Source organism: Lingula anatina, chromosome 1 (assembly GCF_051362555.1).
Source record: "Lingula anatina isolate TDL-2025a chromosome 1, LinAna3.0, whole genome shotgun sequence".
Taxonomy (NCBI): domain Eukaryota; kingdom Metazoa; phylum Brachiopoda; class Lingulata; order Lingulida; family Lingulidae; genus Lingula; species Lingula anatina.
Genome location: NC_141767.1, coordinates 33,734,548 through 33,750,519, shown reverse-complemented (window position 1 = coordinate 33,750,519; position 15,972 = coordinate 33,734,548). Strand labels below are relative to the sequence as shown.

The 15,972-nt window shown below is 34.7% G+C and overlaps 1 protein-coding gene across 4 annotated transcripts in view; it reads left to right on the top strand.

The window, feature by feature from the left end:
- LOC106165709 (S phase cyclin A-associated protein in the endoplasmic reticulum) overlaps positions 1–15,734 on the top strand; it is a 33,955-nt gene extending 18,221 nt beyond the window's left edge. For all 4 annotated transcript variants that reach the window (XM_086999540.1, XM_086999538.1, XM_086999539.1 and 1 more), the window contains 2 exons: positions 7,100–7,166; positions 14,929–15,734. In XM_086999540.1, coding sequence (XP_086855666.1) covers positions 7,100–7,166; positions 14,929–15,020 — 159 coding nt within the window. In that variant the 3' untranslated portion in view covers positions 15,021–15,734. The remainder of the gene's footprint in view (positions 1–7,099; positions 7,167–14,928) is intronic.
- The last annotated feature ends 238 nt before the right edge of the window (positions 15,735–15,972 follow it).

The window sequence follows — 15,972 nt, the reverse complement described above, 5'->3', positions numbered from 1 at the left end:
ATAAATGATGACCTAACTAGCTTTGTTGACCTGAAAAGGAGTTTAAGATTTAATTAGACCATTGTAAGTTGTTCAGAATAAAAAAGTAATCTTTTAACAGACTTCTGGTTTCAACGGTGGGAAATGGTGTCAGTCCGATTTTAGAATTTACAGGAAGTTATTTACATGAGTTTAAAGTTCAATAATGGAAATGACTACTTGAAAAAACATTAGGCATGCCTGTGGGAAAGTAACAATCCCGCCATGTTGATCAAAAAAGGAAATGTAGGAAGGATGGAAAATAAAGCAAATATTGAGCAAGATTATCTGCCAGAAAACAATGGCTTCTGTGTACCCCTACAAAATGACACCACTTACTGGGCCCACACTTTGTAACCACGTCGTCCTTACCTTCCACCCGGTTTGTTGACAAAATAATGTAATTAAGCACCTTATAACTTACATTTTAATGGGGAAAAGAGAAAAAGAGACCAGACTGCCATTAGCTTTCATTCTTTTCGTGGTAATAACATAATTGTGTTACTTTCACATTGTCACTGGAAACTTATTGATCTGGAATCTGTGAATGCATTAAAACACAAAGAGTATTTTACCTACAGGCATTGGATTGTCTCAGTGTGGAACATTTGCATTTCTAATCAAATTCACCTTTCACATTGTCATGCCGAGATAATTGTGTCGAACAAACTATTAGCGATAGGCTGGCTTTACCCCCGATGTAATCGCCTGCGATTCATGGGGAATTTGAGCTAATTTCATTAAAGCCAAGCATAAAATAAATACCCTAAGACCGCTGGAAGATTGATGATTTGCAAAGCACCTAGCTTCACTTTTCCTCAAATTTGTGTTTCTCCACATTGAGTCGTGAAATGAATGCGTTGTAGTGAGATGATCTTTTTCTCTGTAAAATGTGACAGATTAACGCTGATCACACATAAACACATTGTTACTGTGATCGTATCATTTTCATTTAATTTGAAGTTGATGGAGAGAGTAACTATTTGATGCTATCAAATATCGGACTCGTAGTTTTGATGGCAGATCAATAAGGCTCTAACTTAAAAGCAAAGAGCCTTTTTTTTAAAATCCAGAAGTGATTTATTTTAAAAAGGGTGATTCTAACAATAACCAACAGAACATACTGTGATAATAGAAATATCAAGCAACTGAAGGTTTTTATTAAAGAGGACAGATGAAATTTGACCTGGGCAGTGCTGGACCCGATTCTGTCTCTGCTTCATAAAGCATAGTTTGCCAGAACATAGCCCTTTGCATGTAGTTGACATTTAATGGCAATGCTCCATTACCAAGCCAGCAAGTCATGCAAAAACATTTCCATTCCCAACATTGCCATGGTTACGGATCATTGGTTGTACAAGCCTCCTGGATCTCCCAGAGCCATGCTACGATTGCCCCTTATTTCCAAGACGTCACTTTTTATACGCGCCGCGTCTTTTTGATCTAAGCCACAGTCAGTCTCAGCCACCATGTATCCTGCTCCTTAAAAGTTGCACTCGTTAAATTTGCTCAAACAGCAATTACTATTTGAAATGTACTTCTCTCTCTTTCTCTCTCTCTCTCTCTCCCTCTCTCTCTCTCTCTCTCTTTTGCAAAGACTGGATGAAAAACTTGGTATTCAAATGTGAATTTGTTCATGTGAATGTGGACACTGTGTATTTGAATAATTGATTTACGTGCAGCATGAATGGAAGTCCCTAATTTGAAGACAGGCATGAAACAATTATTTTAGACAATATTTACAATGAATTAATTTGGGCCGTGGAATTAATTGAGAGATAATTTGATTAATATAGGGAATGAAATGGGCAGTAATAAAACACATATTGTAACAGGAAACTGTTACTCCTTGTATAAATCTTTTCCTGATCTTATTTATGAGTTTTTACTCTATGATTTAAAAAAAATTAATTAATAGTTTTATATTATTAGCAGTAGGATCTTATATCTTTTTTTTATTATTTTTCTTTATAAAACAAAGTGTGTCCGTACCATGCCAAAATTGCTTTGTCTTATCAGTTAACCTGTGAACAAAGTACTGTAAAATCAAAAGGATAACCAAGGTTATTGGATTTCTGTTATCAAAGGAGTATTGTTTCATTCATGCAAATGACACAATGTTGGTTCTGTACCTGGCTTTGTCACAAACTTCTTTGAAATGTATCTGCCACATCGCAATAATCTGCTCAAGAAACAATCAACGAGCCGTACCAAGTATAACAAAGACAATGCACAGCATGAAACAGGAGCGGCTAGAAAAGGAGAGGTGGAACTCCTGACCTTGTAGAATTAATTAGTTTCTATTGGTTAGAAACCCTATCTTGAAGATAACCCATTGATACTGTAAGTATTGGGAAAAAAAGGCACAGTTGGTGCGGCTCAGGTTGTTCCGTCAGACTTCTGCATCACTGTTTCCATTCGATTAAAATTGTGTGCGGCAGGGTATTCAGAAAGCGTATTGTGTGCAAGTTGTGCCTGCCCAACTCATTATTTGAAACTTCTTCTGGAAATAATGGAATTAGCCTTGCTTGATTGTACTCTCTCATAATCCCTTTGTTCCCAAGGACATTCGATGGATGTTGCCGAGAATTTTAAATTTTTTTGTCTGGATTATAAGTCATAACGTGGGATATAAACAAACTCATGGGGATTATAGATAATTACTTCTGTATAGTTACGGGGATGACAATCCTTTTATTTTTAATCATCATTGTAAAAATAAACCCAGGATTGTCAATACACTTAGAGTAGAGGCTGGTGGGAGTTCTACGTAACTCATTCTCAAGTGGTAATTAGTGTGCAGGAGCCGTAGTGCTATGATTATAAAAGTTGGAGAGACAGTTTGCACCAGTGTGGTTGTCTTTGTTTCAGTTGGTGTTATAGTGCTAATTACGGTGGCTTTTTCAGTGAGACAGGTGCTATAAAAATGTCTGTTTGAATTTGTGCCTTTTTTGTTTCTTTTGTTGTGGTGTTTTGATGCTTGAATATCAGAAGTATTGTGCAGTTTATGTTTTTCAGCTCTTGAGCATTGGAAAGACAGCATAGTCTACTTGTAATTTTGTTTAAGAATGATATTTTTTTCTTCAGGTTACAGGCAAACTTCCTAAAATTGCATTAATGTTCAATGACTGACAGCCTCAGTTTATTATTTCCTAAATAATGAAACTTTTTATGCTTCAGTTTTATTGTTATTATCCCTTTCTTTACATACTTTTTTTTGTAAGTGAAAGTGCAAAAAGCAATTGATCCAGATTTTTTCCTTCTTTGTTTATTGGTTGTTTATATTTGTCATTACTGTACACAGTTTTAGAGAATATCCTGTCACTCCTGAAGTATCCAAATTTAATGATTTAGTGTGCAATGATCCATGAATGCATATATAAATGGATGAGTGAAAGGAAAAGAAGGATGCTTAAATTTCAAATTTGTTACAACTTTATTGTACATAATAATATCTGCATGTTTTGAAGTCAAGTGTTCACATTTTTTGAGCATCTTAAAGCTTAATGCTTGTGGTAAGATGCTTTGCTTTGCATTTTATATTAATAGGTAAAATTGGACTGCTAATTAATCTTTGGATTAATGATTGTGGATTTTTGGACTACATTATTTCTTTGTTTTTAGGCTATTTTTTTTTTTTTTTTTTTTTTTTTTTTTTTTTTTTTTTTTTTTGTTAAACAGTGATTGCAGATTTCAGTGACTAAAATAATGTCTGGTAAAAATCGGGTAAAAATGTGATTTAGAACCACTTACCAAGCTGTTAGATATTTTTAAAGAGAAAAGGTCTGTTGAAGAAAATCCCAGGTTTGCACTTGGATGTCTTTTATTCCTCCTATTGAAGGTCAGGTCACAACAATATGTGGGGGCATATTAGTAATACCCTTGTTTAGGAAAAGAAAACAGTAACTGTATAGCTTATTATTTTCAACCCACAATGGCAAAGGTATTTTCATAGAAGGTTAAGCAAATATCAGCATCCTTCCATGAGTATACAAGTTCAAAGAATCTATAACTGGCAACCCCGTTAATTTGAGCCGCTGAAATGTCATAGCGACTGGCAGTACAGGGCTGCATTGTAAGGCGTTTACAAGGAATGTCTCCTGAGAGTCGAGGGCGATTTCCTTGAATGTCACAGCGCGCAGAGCACTCCTGTAAACCGATTGAGTCGGTATCAGCAGAGGCTCCGGCCTCGTGTGTGCATAGAATCAGTTGTAAGGGCTGGGACTACTGCTGAAGAGCACTCAGCTTGAAGTTCAATTCATGAGACACATATCATTCCTTTTTTTCTTGCTTTGTATTTTTTTTTTTTTTTCTTTTAGCAAAAGCACGAAATGTCATTTCTGCTTGGTGTGTTGAGAAAAACGGTTATAAGGAAAATTAATCATGACTATTTTTTTTTTTTTCGAATGGCTGTCTCTATGATGATTTGCAGGACATTGAACCTTGTGGGTGTTATTCAGAAATAAAATATTGCTTTTTTTTCTCTACTGTATTATGTTTAAACTATTTGTTGATTCATTACATAAATTGTCTGATGAAGATAAATGTTCCTTTTACGGGATTTTTTTTTCCAGTTAGGACATGTTAATTCCTATTTGGCCAAGTTTTCATCTTTATCACTGAAATAAGGTTTGACATCTCAAAAGATATAAAGTGCAAATTGCAGTTACAAAACTATTGATTGTTTCATATAACTTAATTTATAATACTTTTATGATGTGTATAGTATGCATTGGAATACACACGTGCATGTGTGTATGTTATGTGCTTAAAGAGCAAAACTAAGTATAGAAAATGATCACTTGTTTTGATAAGACATTTTATATGTATGTATGTATGTATGTATGTATGTATGAAGGACCTCTAACATATATGTATATAATATAGATATATATGGCATGAAATCTTTGGTGATGTGTGTGCAAGGCATGAGATACAGGCTTTTATCAGGTGCATTCAAGGAGTTCTCACACTCATATCCTTCAACTGAAAGTAGTGCTTCCATATCAGGCATTGGATGTAATACAGAAATACCAGGTGTGTGTGTGTGTGTGTGTGTGTGTATGTGTGTGTGTGTGTGTGAATGATGGAACGGTAGAATGATGGAACAGTTGGAGTAATTTTGATTTCTGTAGATATAAATAGCAAAAAGAAAAATAATAATCCGTCGATTGCTGTTGTTAAAGAAATACATTTGTTACTTTACCTTACTTTTATTTTTAAATGTTTTCTTGTATAAATATTTTGATGGTCAGTCATTATAAGCAAGAATCTACTCTGTGTGTGTGTGTGTGTGTGTGTGTGTGTGTGTGTGTGTGTGTGTGTGTGTGTGTGTGTGTGTGTGTGTGTGTGTGCTGCTTCAGACATGAAAAAAAGAAAAATTATTATTATTAGTCACAGTGTCTTAAATCTGGTCAAAGTAATTCATTTTCTGGTGATATAATACCTCGTGGCAATGGTGTTTTACTACAGATCTTAACTGTCAATTTTTCACTGAATGTTATTATTTTGTCTTTTACTTATCTTCTTAGATATATTTTATGAATTGTTTAAGCAAGCATCTTTTATTTTCATATTCCTTTTTTCAGAAAATGTAAGATTCTATGTGATTTGGAAATATGTGCAACTTCTATTTTCACTTCATTATGGGTTTTTTCCAGATATGTACATATCTCAGATATCAGTGAAAACATTAAAAATCAGGTCTAATGTAAAAGCCCTGCATATTTTTAATCCATTTCTCTTTAAAAAGCCAGTATGCCCACTACAGTTTTATTGAGTTGTCTACAAAATGCTGGTCTGTTTAAATGCATTATCTCTAAATGAAAAAACAACTTTTTTGTTTGCACGTGTGAATAGATTGAAGACGAAGGATATTTTAATTGAAACTCTAAAACCAGTTTTTTAATGAGATCCACTTGAGATAATGAAATGATGGAACAGTTGGAGTAATTTTGATTTCTTTAGGAAAAAAAAAAATAGCGCAAAGTTTTAAAAAATCGGTAAATTGCTGTTGTACAGGAAAAACATTTGTTACTTGACCTTACTTTCATTTCTAAATGTTTTCTTGTATAAATATTTTGATGGTCAAGTGACCAGTTTTGTGGTCACTGTGGTCAGTCATTATAACCAGGAATCTCCTTAGTCAGTTGCCTCTTTGAACTGTACAAAATGTATCCACCGATGGATATCTCAAGGTAATTTTGATGAGAGCCAGTGGTTCCTTGTTTTCTGACTCAGAAGCTTGTTTTGATTGTGTTCAAACTAAGTTTGTCACCTATTAATTGACTTGGCAGACTGTGGGCCAAGTTGCTCTGTAAAAAGTAGAGGAATCACTAATTTGTCCTAGAAGAAATGCAGTTTTGACAAAACACATGGTGTCTTTGCAGCCTCAGTGTCTGACTTCTGGTTTTTTCCCTTAGGAGAAAAAAAAAAAGAATCTAGTTGTAAGGTCCAATTAATAGAAATAAAGAATTGGAAAAGTTGTTTAAGGTTGCAATAGAAGGACAGCAATTTAGTGTAGAATTAATGGAGATATTTGGGGGTTTTTTTTTCATCCTGTCAACACACTTTGAAATAAAATTCACAGCTTGTTAACATCCTTTTGGAAAAAAAAAGCTCTGCCCCATTCATTTCCCCCTTTTTTTTTATTTCTTTTTTATTTGAAAAAAAAAGGTGTTGATGATTGACAGAAGTGACACCACCAGGAATGCCCTCCTAAATGAAAAGAAATAAATGAAAGCAGAAAAAGAAATCAACAAACGACTAAAATAAGCCGTGCAGCGTAAAACAAACTCTTCCTTGGCGTTACTGGTGAAAGGGGACTCTGTACAACCCTAATAGAAAAGGCCTTGTTAGTTGGTCTGGAAGATAATTTAAAACCATGTTGTTTTTGATTGCTGCCTGTGTTCTACAAGGAAATCTGCTGGCAGACTGTGGCAGCGGTAATGTTATCCCACCTCAAGCAGGGGGATCCTCCGCGGTACAGCCTAGACAGACTCTGGCCCTGCACAGCGGTTGTCCTTGTTGTGGGGATGTTCCTACAAATTTGATCTACAAGTTTATTTTTCTCTCTCTGCAGGAGAAACTTCTGGAAGCGCAACAAGCCAAGCTGATGCCCTCTGCGAGCAAAAAGTTGAAGAACCCAGGTAAGTTGTGTGAAGGGGGAGGAGGAGGGGGGGGAGAGAGAGTGTGCCAGAAAATGTCAACCTGCTCGTTAACCCCTGCCTCATTAACCCTACACCACCTAGTAACATCCCTGGAGGGAGTTGTTTTGTGATTAAAGCTGGAGAAAAAATTGGGTCTTTCAACCTCCAAATTTAGAAGGTGTGGTGCTGTACCAGTCTTTTTTTCTTCCAGTCCCAAAATTAAGTTAGGATCTATGGTTTGGATTATGCTGGGTTGCGTGTAATTGACTCCATTGGTGCCAGTAATTTCCGTGTGTTCGTGAGAGGCAGATATGCTCCGTAATGAGCAGATGCCTATTGTTGTGTGAATACCAAGCTTGTGTCCTTATGAGGAAAAAACGTAGTATAAACTTATCTGTTTGTGATGTAGATTATCTTGTGAAACAAATGCCCTATTACAAATGTGGAGGTTTTGTCCCACTCAAAAAAAAGAACAGCTTTCCTATTTTTTAAGAACCCTCTTTGCAAGTAAAAATTTTTTAAGACCCAGAACTGTGCCACATTCATATAAGTCACATTTTAAATCATAATTGTAGATTGCAATAAAAGAGAAACTTTTAAAATTGTTTTTAACTCTGAAGAAGTACATTAATTAAAGAAATATCTGGTAGTTCAAATTCATAATAAGTAGTTTATAAATGTTGATTTGCAGAGAATTTCATGAATTGTTTTTACGTTTGTGGTGATATAAAAAAGTTTGGATTGTAGTTATAGGTAGCTTATGCCTTATGTTTAATGCTTTAAAATATTAATTACATCAACTTGCCAGTAATTCCTAAAAATATTGGCATTATTAGAAAAAATCATTCCAAATACCTTTACAGAATAGAGTCCTGGCATTTGCTTTTAAATTTTGGCAGGAGAAATCGCTTCCTTAATTGTTTCACCAGAGAAAAGTTCTGAATAAAATACTTTTCCAGTATTTTGACAAAATCAAAATTTTCAGATAAAAACACTTTGATGAAACTGCAGTAATTTGCTGTTATCAATAATAAAAGAAGAAGACTCCATCATCAAAATTGGTTGTGCTGAAAATCCACGACCACGGTGCCAGCGGCGCCAAACAAAGGTGTTAGTTGTCATTCGGCAATGTTGTGCAATTTATCTTTCCAGCCAACTGAAAACTGCCTTTTGATCTGTAAATACTGTCAGTAGCAAAGGTGATGGGAGATTGATGATAGGAACCCATTTGGTGTGAGAAAAAAAATCGATGTGCCCTTTTGTCTTGGTACTTCTGACAAAACTAGTTTGCTGGACTTTTTTTTCTCTCTCTCTCTCTCTCTCTCTCTCTCTCTAAGTGACATTTTGATATTTAGTGCTAAATTTATGGTTACATCAGAACTGATAAGTATTGAAATATTTCTCTGCTGATAATTAGGTTAATGAACATGCAAAAAGGTTTGAGAGACTTAATTTGTGAAGACATTATTGTTGCTGACAGGCTTGTAGATGTTTTATTGCCGAGTTCCGTTTCAGTGAGTAGTTAGTACAGTAGAGGCAATATATATATAAATAGCTTATAAAGATATTGGGAATCTTCAAGACGGGTGGATGTAATGGAAGCTGTATATCATATCCACATAGACCCAGATGACAGCGACGATATATTAATAATTGCAAGAAGGCACAAAGTGCATACACAAGGGTTTTCAATTTAACCGGAAAGCTTTTCCGAATATTAAAAAATTAGGACCGAAAAGAAAAAAGACCTCTTCATCTCAATTCGTACGAAAACCCAGGGTTTTTATCAGTTTGCTTGTTGGTAAGCTGGAGCCACCATCTGGGTATTTTATTTGTGTGCACATTATTCTGGAAACGTGCTAACAAATGAAGTCCTTGTCATGTCATGGGGATCACTGCTGTACAATAGGAGGAAATGCATCACCTTTCATTTGATGAGCTTTCAGTAAGATTAGTTTGGCTGGAATTAATTCTATTTCCACAGGTAAACACGTCCCTGCCACTGCTGTCAACAGAAAAGGGGTGGAGGCAGTGTCTGCTGCTTTTCGATTGATTTAAAAGCAGATGTCATTTATGTGATTAACTTTTTTCTTTTTTTTTTCTTTTTTTTTTTTTTTTTAGTTTTGAAAATTTGCATCCTGATAGGTCTTTGAAAATGTCAAACACAGAATTTATGTAGCACCAGTGGTCTTTTGTGACAAGAACATAGGCATTGGACTGATAATATAATGTCCCTGATTCCCCTTCTATAAAATTGCTCTTTTTATCGTCAAACGTGAAACAGATCAGTCAATGTAATGAGTTCTTGTCTAACATAATTTCATTTTCATGATCTCATAATTTTTTATTATTATCATTTATAGTAATGTGATCAAATATGTCAGTTTTATTCCCTTTAATGTTTACTTATTGATATTCTTTTTTTTTAATTAAATAATTATTAATTATTATTATGTTAGAATCCAATGCTGTATTACTTAAAAAGAGTAAAATAGTGTAGGTGGTTGTGGGGAAAATACTGTTTGTAAGGATTACCTCCATTTTCTCAATACTTTACACTAAAGAGCATCAACTGTAGACTTTCCATCCATTCTGAACACTGCCAACGTTTTTTTTTTTTTTTTTCAGTTTTAAAAAATTAGTTGTCCAGATATATTTTGTCATTAAAAACATTGTTTTTGTTATAATTAGTTCTGCATCAGTGCATTTTCAGTTTGGTATATTTATTTCATATTTTCGTTATAACTAGCACCCCACCCCCCACCCCCACTGCATTTCCAGTATGACTTATTTAAGTTGAATAAAGTGAGTCACCGATTAACTTTCTTTTGAAAAAGGTGATTGGATACCCTGTTGGTGTAAAATATTACAGCTGAACTTGCAAGGTGTACAGTCTGCTTAACTTGTGTTACATGATCTCAATTTTACCACTGTAGCCAAAAAGGAACATCAAATTGTTTTACTCTCATGTTCTTTAATGGTACACAATGATATTTGTAGTTTCAAAACTATCTCTGACTTTACACAAAAATTCGCTCCTTCCACCGAAAAGAAGATTTTGAAGTGGACAACTTGTTTTATAAATAAAGAACATGTAAGTAAGCAGATTTCATAACACAAACTGACACTGAAAAGCCATGAAAGCAAAATGCTTTGGATGTGTAGGCTTGGGTGAACACAGACGTACACCTGTAGACCTCATCATGGATAACATTGAACTTTTTTTTTGCCAGCAAACTGGAAACACAGACCCAATCATGATTTTTCTCCCCAAAAGAAAAAAAAAACCCAGTCTGTCTGAAACTAAGCAGCAGGGTTGTAAGTCCAAAGAAACTGACACTTTGCGACACAAATGCTGCTCCCAGAACCCCAAATATTTTCCTTGCTTCAGGAGTAAGCCCATCCGTACTTTAAAGATCATTACTAAACTTGTGTGTGTGGCCCCAGACATAAAAAGTCTTGTTTATTTACAGGCCCCCTGACATCTCGCTGGCCATATGGCTCCAGTTTACAATAGAATTGGGCTCCTAGTCCATAGGATTCTGCAGGCTGTTTTATTGATAAATTTCATACACTCATTTACTCCGAGGTGCTTGAAAAGCTTTTAGTTTCCATGGCAATGCGATTGTATTATCTTTTTTTTTTTTTTCGCTGGCAACTGTTGGAATAGAAAAGTATGAACATATTACCAATTTGGCTATGACATAAATTAGTGGAACTTTATGGCCTGTGATGTACATTTAGTAGATTAAATCAACGGAATTGTCTTGACAAATAAAAATGGTCACTGAAGAAGCTTTTGTTATGACAGCAGTGGCAGTATAACAGTAGATATTAATACTGTAAGTGACAATCGGAGTGGGATTGTGTGTATGTCGGGGGGCCCTGGGGGGGGGAGTGGGCAGAGTTTCGGGATTTCACCTTCATGATGGACTGCCCCAGTCCAGTATATGCCATGGTCCTTGTGTGTTGTGACTGGTAAATTCTGTGGAACATCTTAACAGTTCACTCTGGTATGGCATGTTTATCTGTTTACAATACACAAGCACAAAAAATGGAGGTCCTGTAATAATATACACCATGGCTATGAAATAAGATGACTGCCAATGGCATTGTATAGCTTTAACATGGTTTTCGTATAAGTGTAATCAGCCTGCTAGTTCTTACTGTAAAACATATATTTTAAACTCGAAAATAATGTAAAAATTTATAGGTTAGTCCGCTTGTAGATAATGAATTTCAGTGAAATAACTGAGATTCCAGAAATTAAGCTAACTGCCTTAAACTTAGTTGTAGAATGGATTTCTAAATGTGATCTTAACTCAATACAAAGCACAATGTTCAGAACTTTCTTTGAAAATAAAAAAAATTCAAATAGGTGATATATGATATTATAAGTAAATAATCTAGTAAAATAGTTTATTTTCAGATTAGATCAACTTTATATCATTTTCAGTTTTGTTTAGTTGTTTATAGCTAATATTTTCAAAACCATCATGAAGTAAGTCATAATATTTCTCCCGTTCTTCTTGAACCAAGTCAGAGCAGCTGCTTGTTCCTTTGAAAAAATTTAATATGGTGTTATTTTTCTCACCACCCTGTTTAAAATTTAAAATTTTGCCTTCTTAAAAATTGTTTGAGTCAGCTGAAGACTGGTCAAGAAAAGTCTGCTCTCCAGACATCTGTATTTATTCTTAAATGTCAAGAACAAAGTCAATAGAATTAGGAATAGCCACAGTAAGATCTGGGCAGGTTTGATAAATACAGATTAGTAATGTGAATAGGGCACAGTAGGAAATAGGTAAATGTTTAAAAATACTGAATTACTGTATTTAAGCTAGTTTTTCAGGTAAAGCTGTTTAGATATTCCTTTGTTCCCCTGCTGCATAGGAAGTAAAGCCACTATTGAAATACCTTCTTTTCAAAAGTCCTTTTTAACAAATTTGGAAAAGGGTCTGGTTAAATTGCTTTAAATCGCTACTGACTCTGGGGCCCTAGCTATGCTAATTTGGTGATGAAAAATGGTCTACCTTCTCTGTCAAATTATTTAATAGGGCTCAGTGACAATTTTATCCACAACCTCCCCCCTGTAATTGAATTACAGTCGTGTTGGGGACATCGCTAATTGACAGACTGAATAACTGGAACATGATTGCCAAATTCCAAATTTGCCGCAGTTGGAATTGAGGTTGACGCTCATGCTTTGCTGCTGGCGGCAAGGCGGAGGCCAGTAGGGGTTGTACATAGAACACAGTCTTGCTCTTAGCAATAAAATAGTGATAAAACTGTTTTATGAAGGTGATTATGAGAACAAATTATCCTTATTCATTGCTGTAAGAAGATATTGGGCTGTGTGCAACTGGTGCAATTTTGTTAGAAAAATTCAAATCAACAACCTTTCCCTCGACAAATGATAATTTGAACTTTTGAAAAATGTTATCTACTAAAACTGGAGACAGCTGTATTTACTGATTACCTTCTATTTTTTTATCCCAATAACATTCAACTGTGAAATTTTGTTATACAAAAGTGAAAAGAAGACATTTGTCAGCAAAATATACTTATTTTTCTTATTTTCTTTTTCTATTGCTAAATCCTTTTTTAAATAATTTTTTTATTTCATTTTATTTATTATTTTATACACTTGGCAATATTTGCAAGTATCTTATGTCATAAAAGAAAACAAGTTATGAAATTCTCAGTGTTGAACGATAGTTTTATGTGCTAACCCTGTATGTGTTCGCATTCAAAGGAGATGACATAAGAATCCAGTGGTCCACAGTAGGCTTGTCCTTTTTGTATTGAATTAGGAATTTGGATTGTTGAACAGTTTAGAAGAATAGGTGATGGCTTTTAGACCTCTTTTGTGAAAAAAGGTTAGATCACACCTGCGAAAATATTAGCTTGCGAGTTTTGATTTTTTTTGTATCCGTCAAATAGTTGGCATTTGGTGTGAAAGAGCAAACAGATGTATTATTTCTGGAGGTAAAATAACTTCTGTTCTTCTTGTGGTGAGACACGCCTTTCTCAACCTGTGTCACAGTCAGATTGGTAAGGTAAACTGAAACCAGCCCGTTTGCTCGAGTTGACAGGAAGGGCTTTATGCTTCAACTGTGACAAAATACTGTGTTTGCTTGCCATTTAGTCAAAATATTTTTGGATAAACACAGAATTATGAATACATAATGATCTCCGGGTGTTTGCGCGGTGTCAAAGGTGACGCATTTGAAAAACGCCCGTTTGAAAAGTTGATTATGATTGGATAATTGAGCATTGGCTTGTGGTTGGTGAGCTGAACCAATTGGGGGGGAATGCCACGGAAGTGAATACTGCTAACCCAAACATTGGGCTCCTCCTCAGCAATGCTGTGTACAAAGGGCATCCCCTTCATCTCATGTTTCAGTCTCTGATTCTGTGGATTCAAGCAGCTTTGCATGTTTGCATAAACATTGGGTGTTTCTAGGCAAAGGGTCAGGAGAAAAAGAGGCGTGTGGGGGTGCCTCGCTGGTGCCCCTTGAAGATATGCGGGTTCAAAGTGATGATCTCTTATATTTCACGATTGTTTAGACAGCTCAAGAGCTTTCAAGACTTTTTCCTCAGGCAGAATGGGAGGGGTCCCCTTAGTTAGGTTTTTAGCAAAACCTTTTTTTACACTGTATAAGGTTCATAGTGATTTTGCTTTGAAAGTATGCTGAAAAATATTAAGATTATATTCACAGTTGACTTAAAAAAAAAACAACAGCAGCATACTTTTCTGAGGTTGCAAAGCAGTTTCCAAGAACATGCGAAAAAGATAACCTTAGAAAAATGAAAAATATATTCTCAAAATGGGGACATATGCTAAAAAAACTCAAAATGACAATATATGGTGAAAAAGGTTTAAATAATATTAAAATGATGGATGAATTAGACCCAGGACTTTAACTTCTGTGACCATACCCCAGTGGTCATCTTTTTTTCCATTTCCTCAATCATTACTTCAAGTAATCATCAATCATTTTGGTCTGCTTCTTCGTTATACAGTATTATTAAATACATATTTCGATAACACAGACCCCCAGACATTTCCTCCACTTATTGAAAAGGAATAGAGATGCAGGTTATTATGACATCTGCAATGCCAGCATGAACGTACTGAGGATCCTTTTAACTCTTATTTTCAACACATAAGGGCTCTGTGGAAAAACCACCCAATTAGATATGGTACATTATGTGCAAATAGTTGAAATAAGGGTTTGTCTTTGTTTCTTAAAATTCATCCCACTCGTGCTCTGCTCAAGTTGTCTAATATTAAAACTCTTAATTCCTTATTGCTGCATGTATTTGACACTGCCTTCCCATTTTTTACATAGTGAGGACACTTTGAACCTTGTTCGTATAATGATTTGAACATGTTAAAATTGCTTTCTTTCCTCAAACTTTCTAATTTGTAATGTACATAGATTATCCTTTTTGTCCTCAACAGTGCACACGTATAACATTAAAAATTATTTCAGTATGATGCTCAATTCAATTATTGTTTTAATGATTCCCTTAAAAAAAGCATTTTTTTTTCTTGAAGTAATATTTGACTGACTACAGTAGGGATCTTCATCTTCAGGGTACATGCTCTAGGTTTACCACAATATTTTCTTTTAATTTAAAAAAAATGTTAATGTCCAATATTATGTAAGCAACTGTTGGAGCATGAGAACATATGAGAAGTACATCATTATTATTATTATTATTATTATTATTATTATTATTATTATTATTATTTCAGAGAAGGACCAGGCTGATACTAGAATGTCTCTACAAGCTAGATTTCCAAGTGAAGAGTGGACAAAAGCTCAAGAATATTTCAGTTCGGCTTAAACGGAAATGGGACATGATGTAGTTAATGCACAGAAGACACTTTGGCGTTTGCAGAGAATAATGATTGAAGTTCTGACATCAACTTAGACATTGTTTAAAATTGTTCTTTTTGTTTTGTAATCATATTTATATGAAAAATACATTATTGGAGAAGTCTTTTGAATCTTACTTATGTTGAAGTAGGTATTGTTATTTTAAAGCTACTGTTTATCTTATTCAAACAAGATGTTTTTGTCATATTGTTTATTTAAGACTGTGAAAAATCAGTAAATTGTTTACTGAATAATTTGTAGGTTTGTGAAAAGTAGGTCCGGTTGTAGTGAAAGTAAATGGCTGTATTTTATGCGTTTCCCAATGTTTTGTTTGTGGTGAAGTTCTGTGAAGCAAAAAGTGTGGTTTGTTGGTCTTCCTTTTGGTCGACTTCTTTTAGATCAGTCAATGATGTATAAAGAAATGATTTACCTAGGTTTGTGAATGCTTCTTGAAGTAAATCAAAATTTGTTTTGACAGATAGAGTTTCTCTGTGTATTGTAACTGGAACTCTCACTTTATACTTATAGCGTGAAGCTACTTTTCCATAATATGATAATAGTGCACAGTAACACAATGATATAATGTACTTTATTGGACTCCCTGTAATTATAAAATGATCAGTCACCACCTTTTCAAACTAATATAAAAAAGAAAGGCTAAATAAATGTTCACATTTGAAAACGGGGTTTCTTCTAGTTGCCGTAATGCGATACCGTTGCCAGAAGGAGTTTTCGCATAACTTAGTAGAAAAATCTTGTTATCTCTCATACACGACAATTTTAGTGGGAACACGTTAGAATTACTGTTGGAAGAAAATTTGGAATTTCCTGTTTATCCATTCTTCATCTAAAACAATGTTAAACTCACAGAGGATGTTTATCTTACGTTTTCTGTATTTATGGGGTCAGTTCTGGAAGAA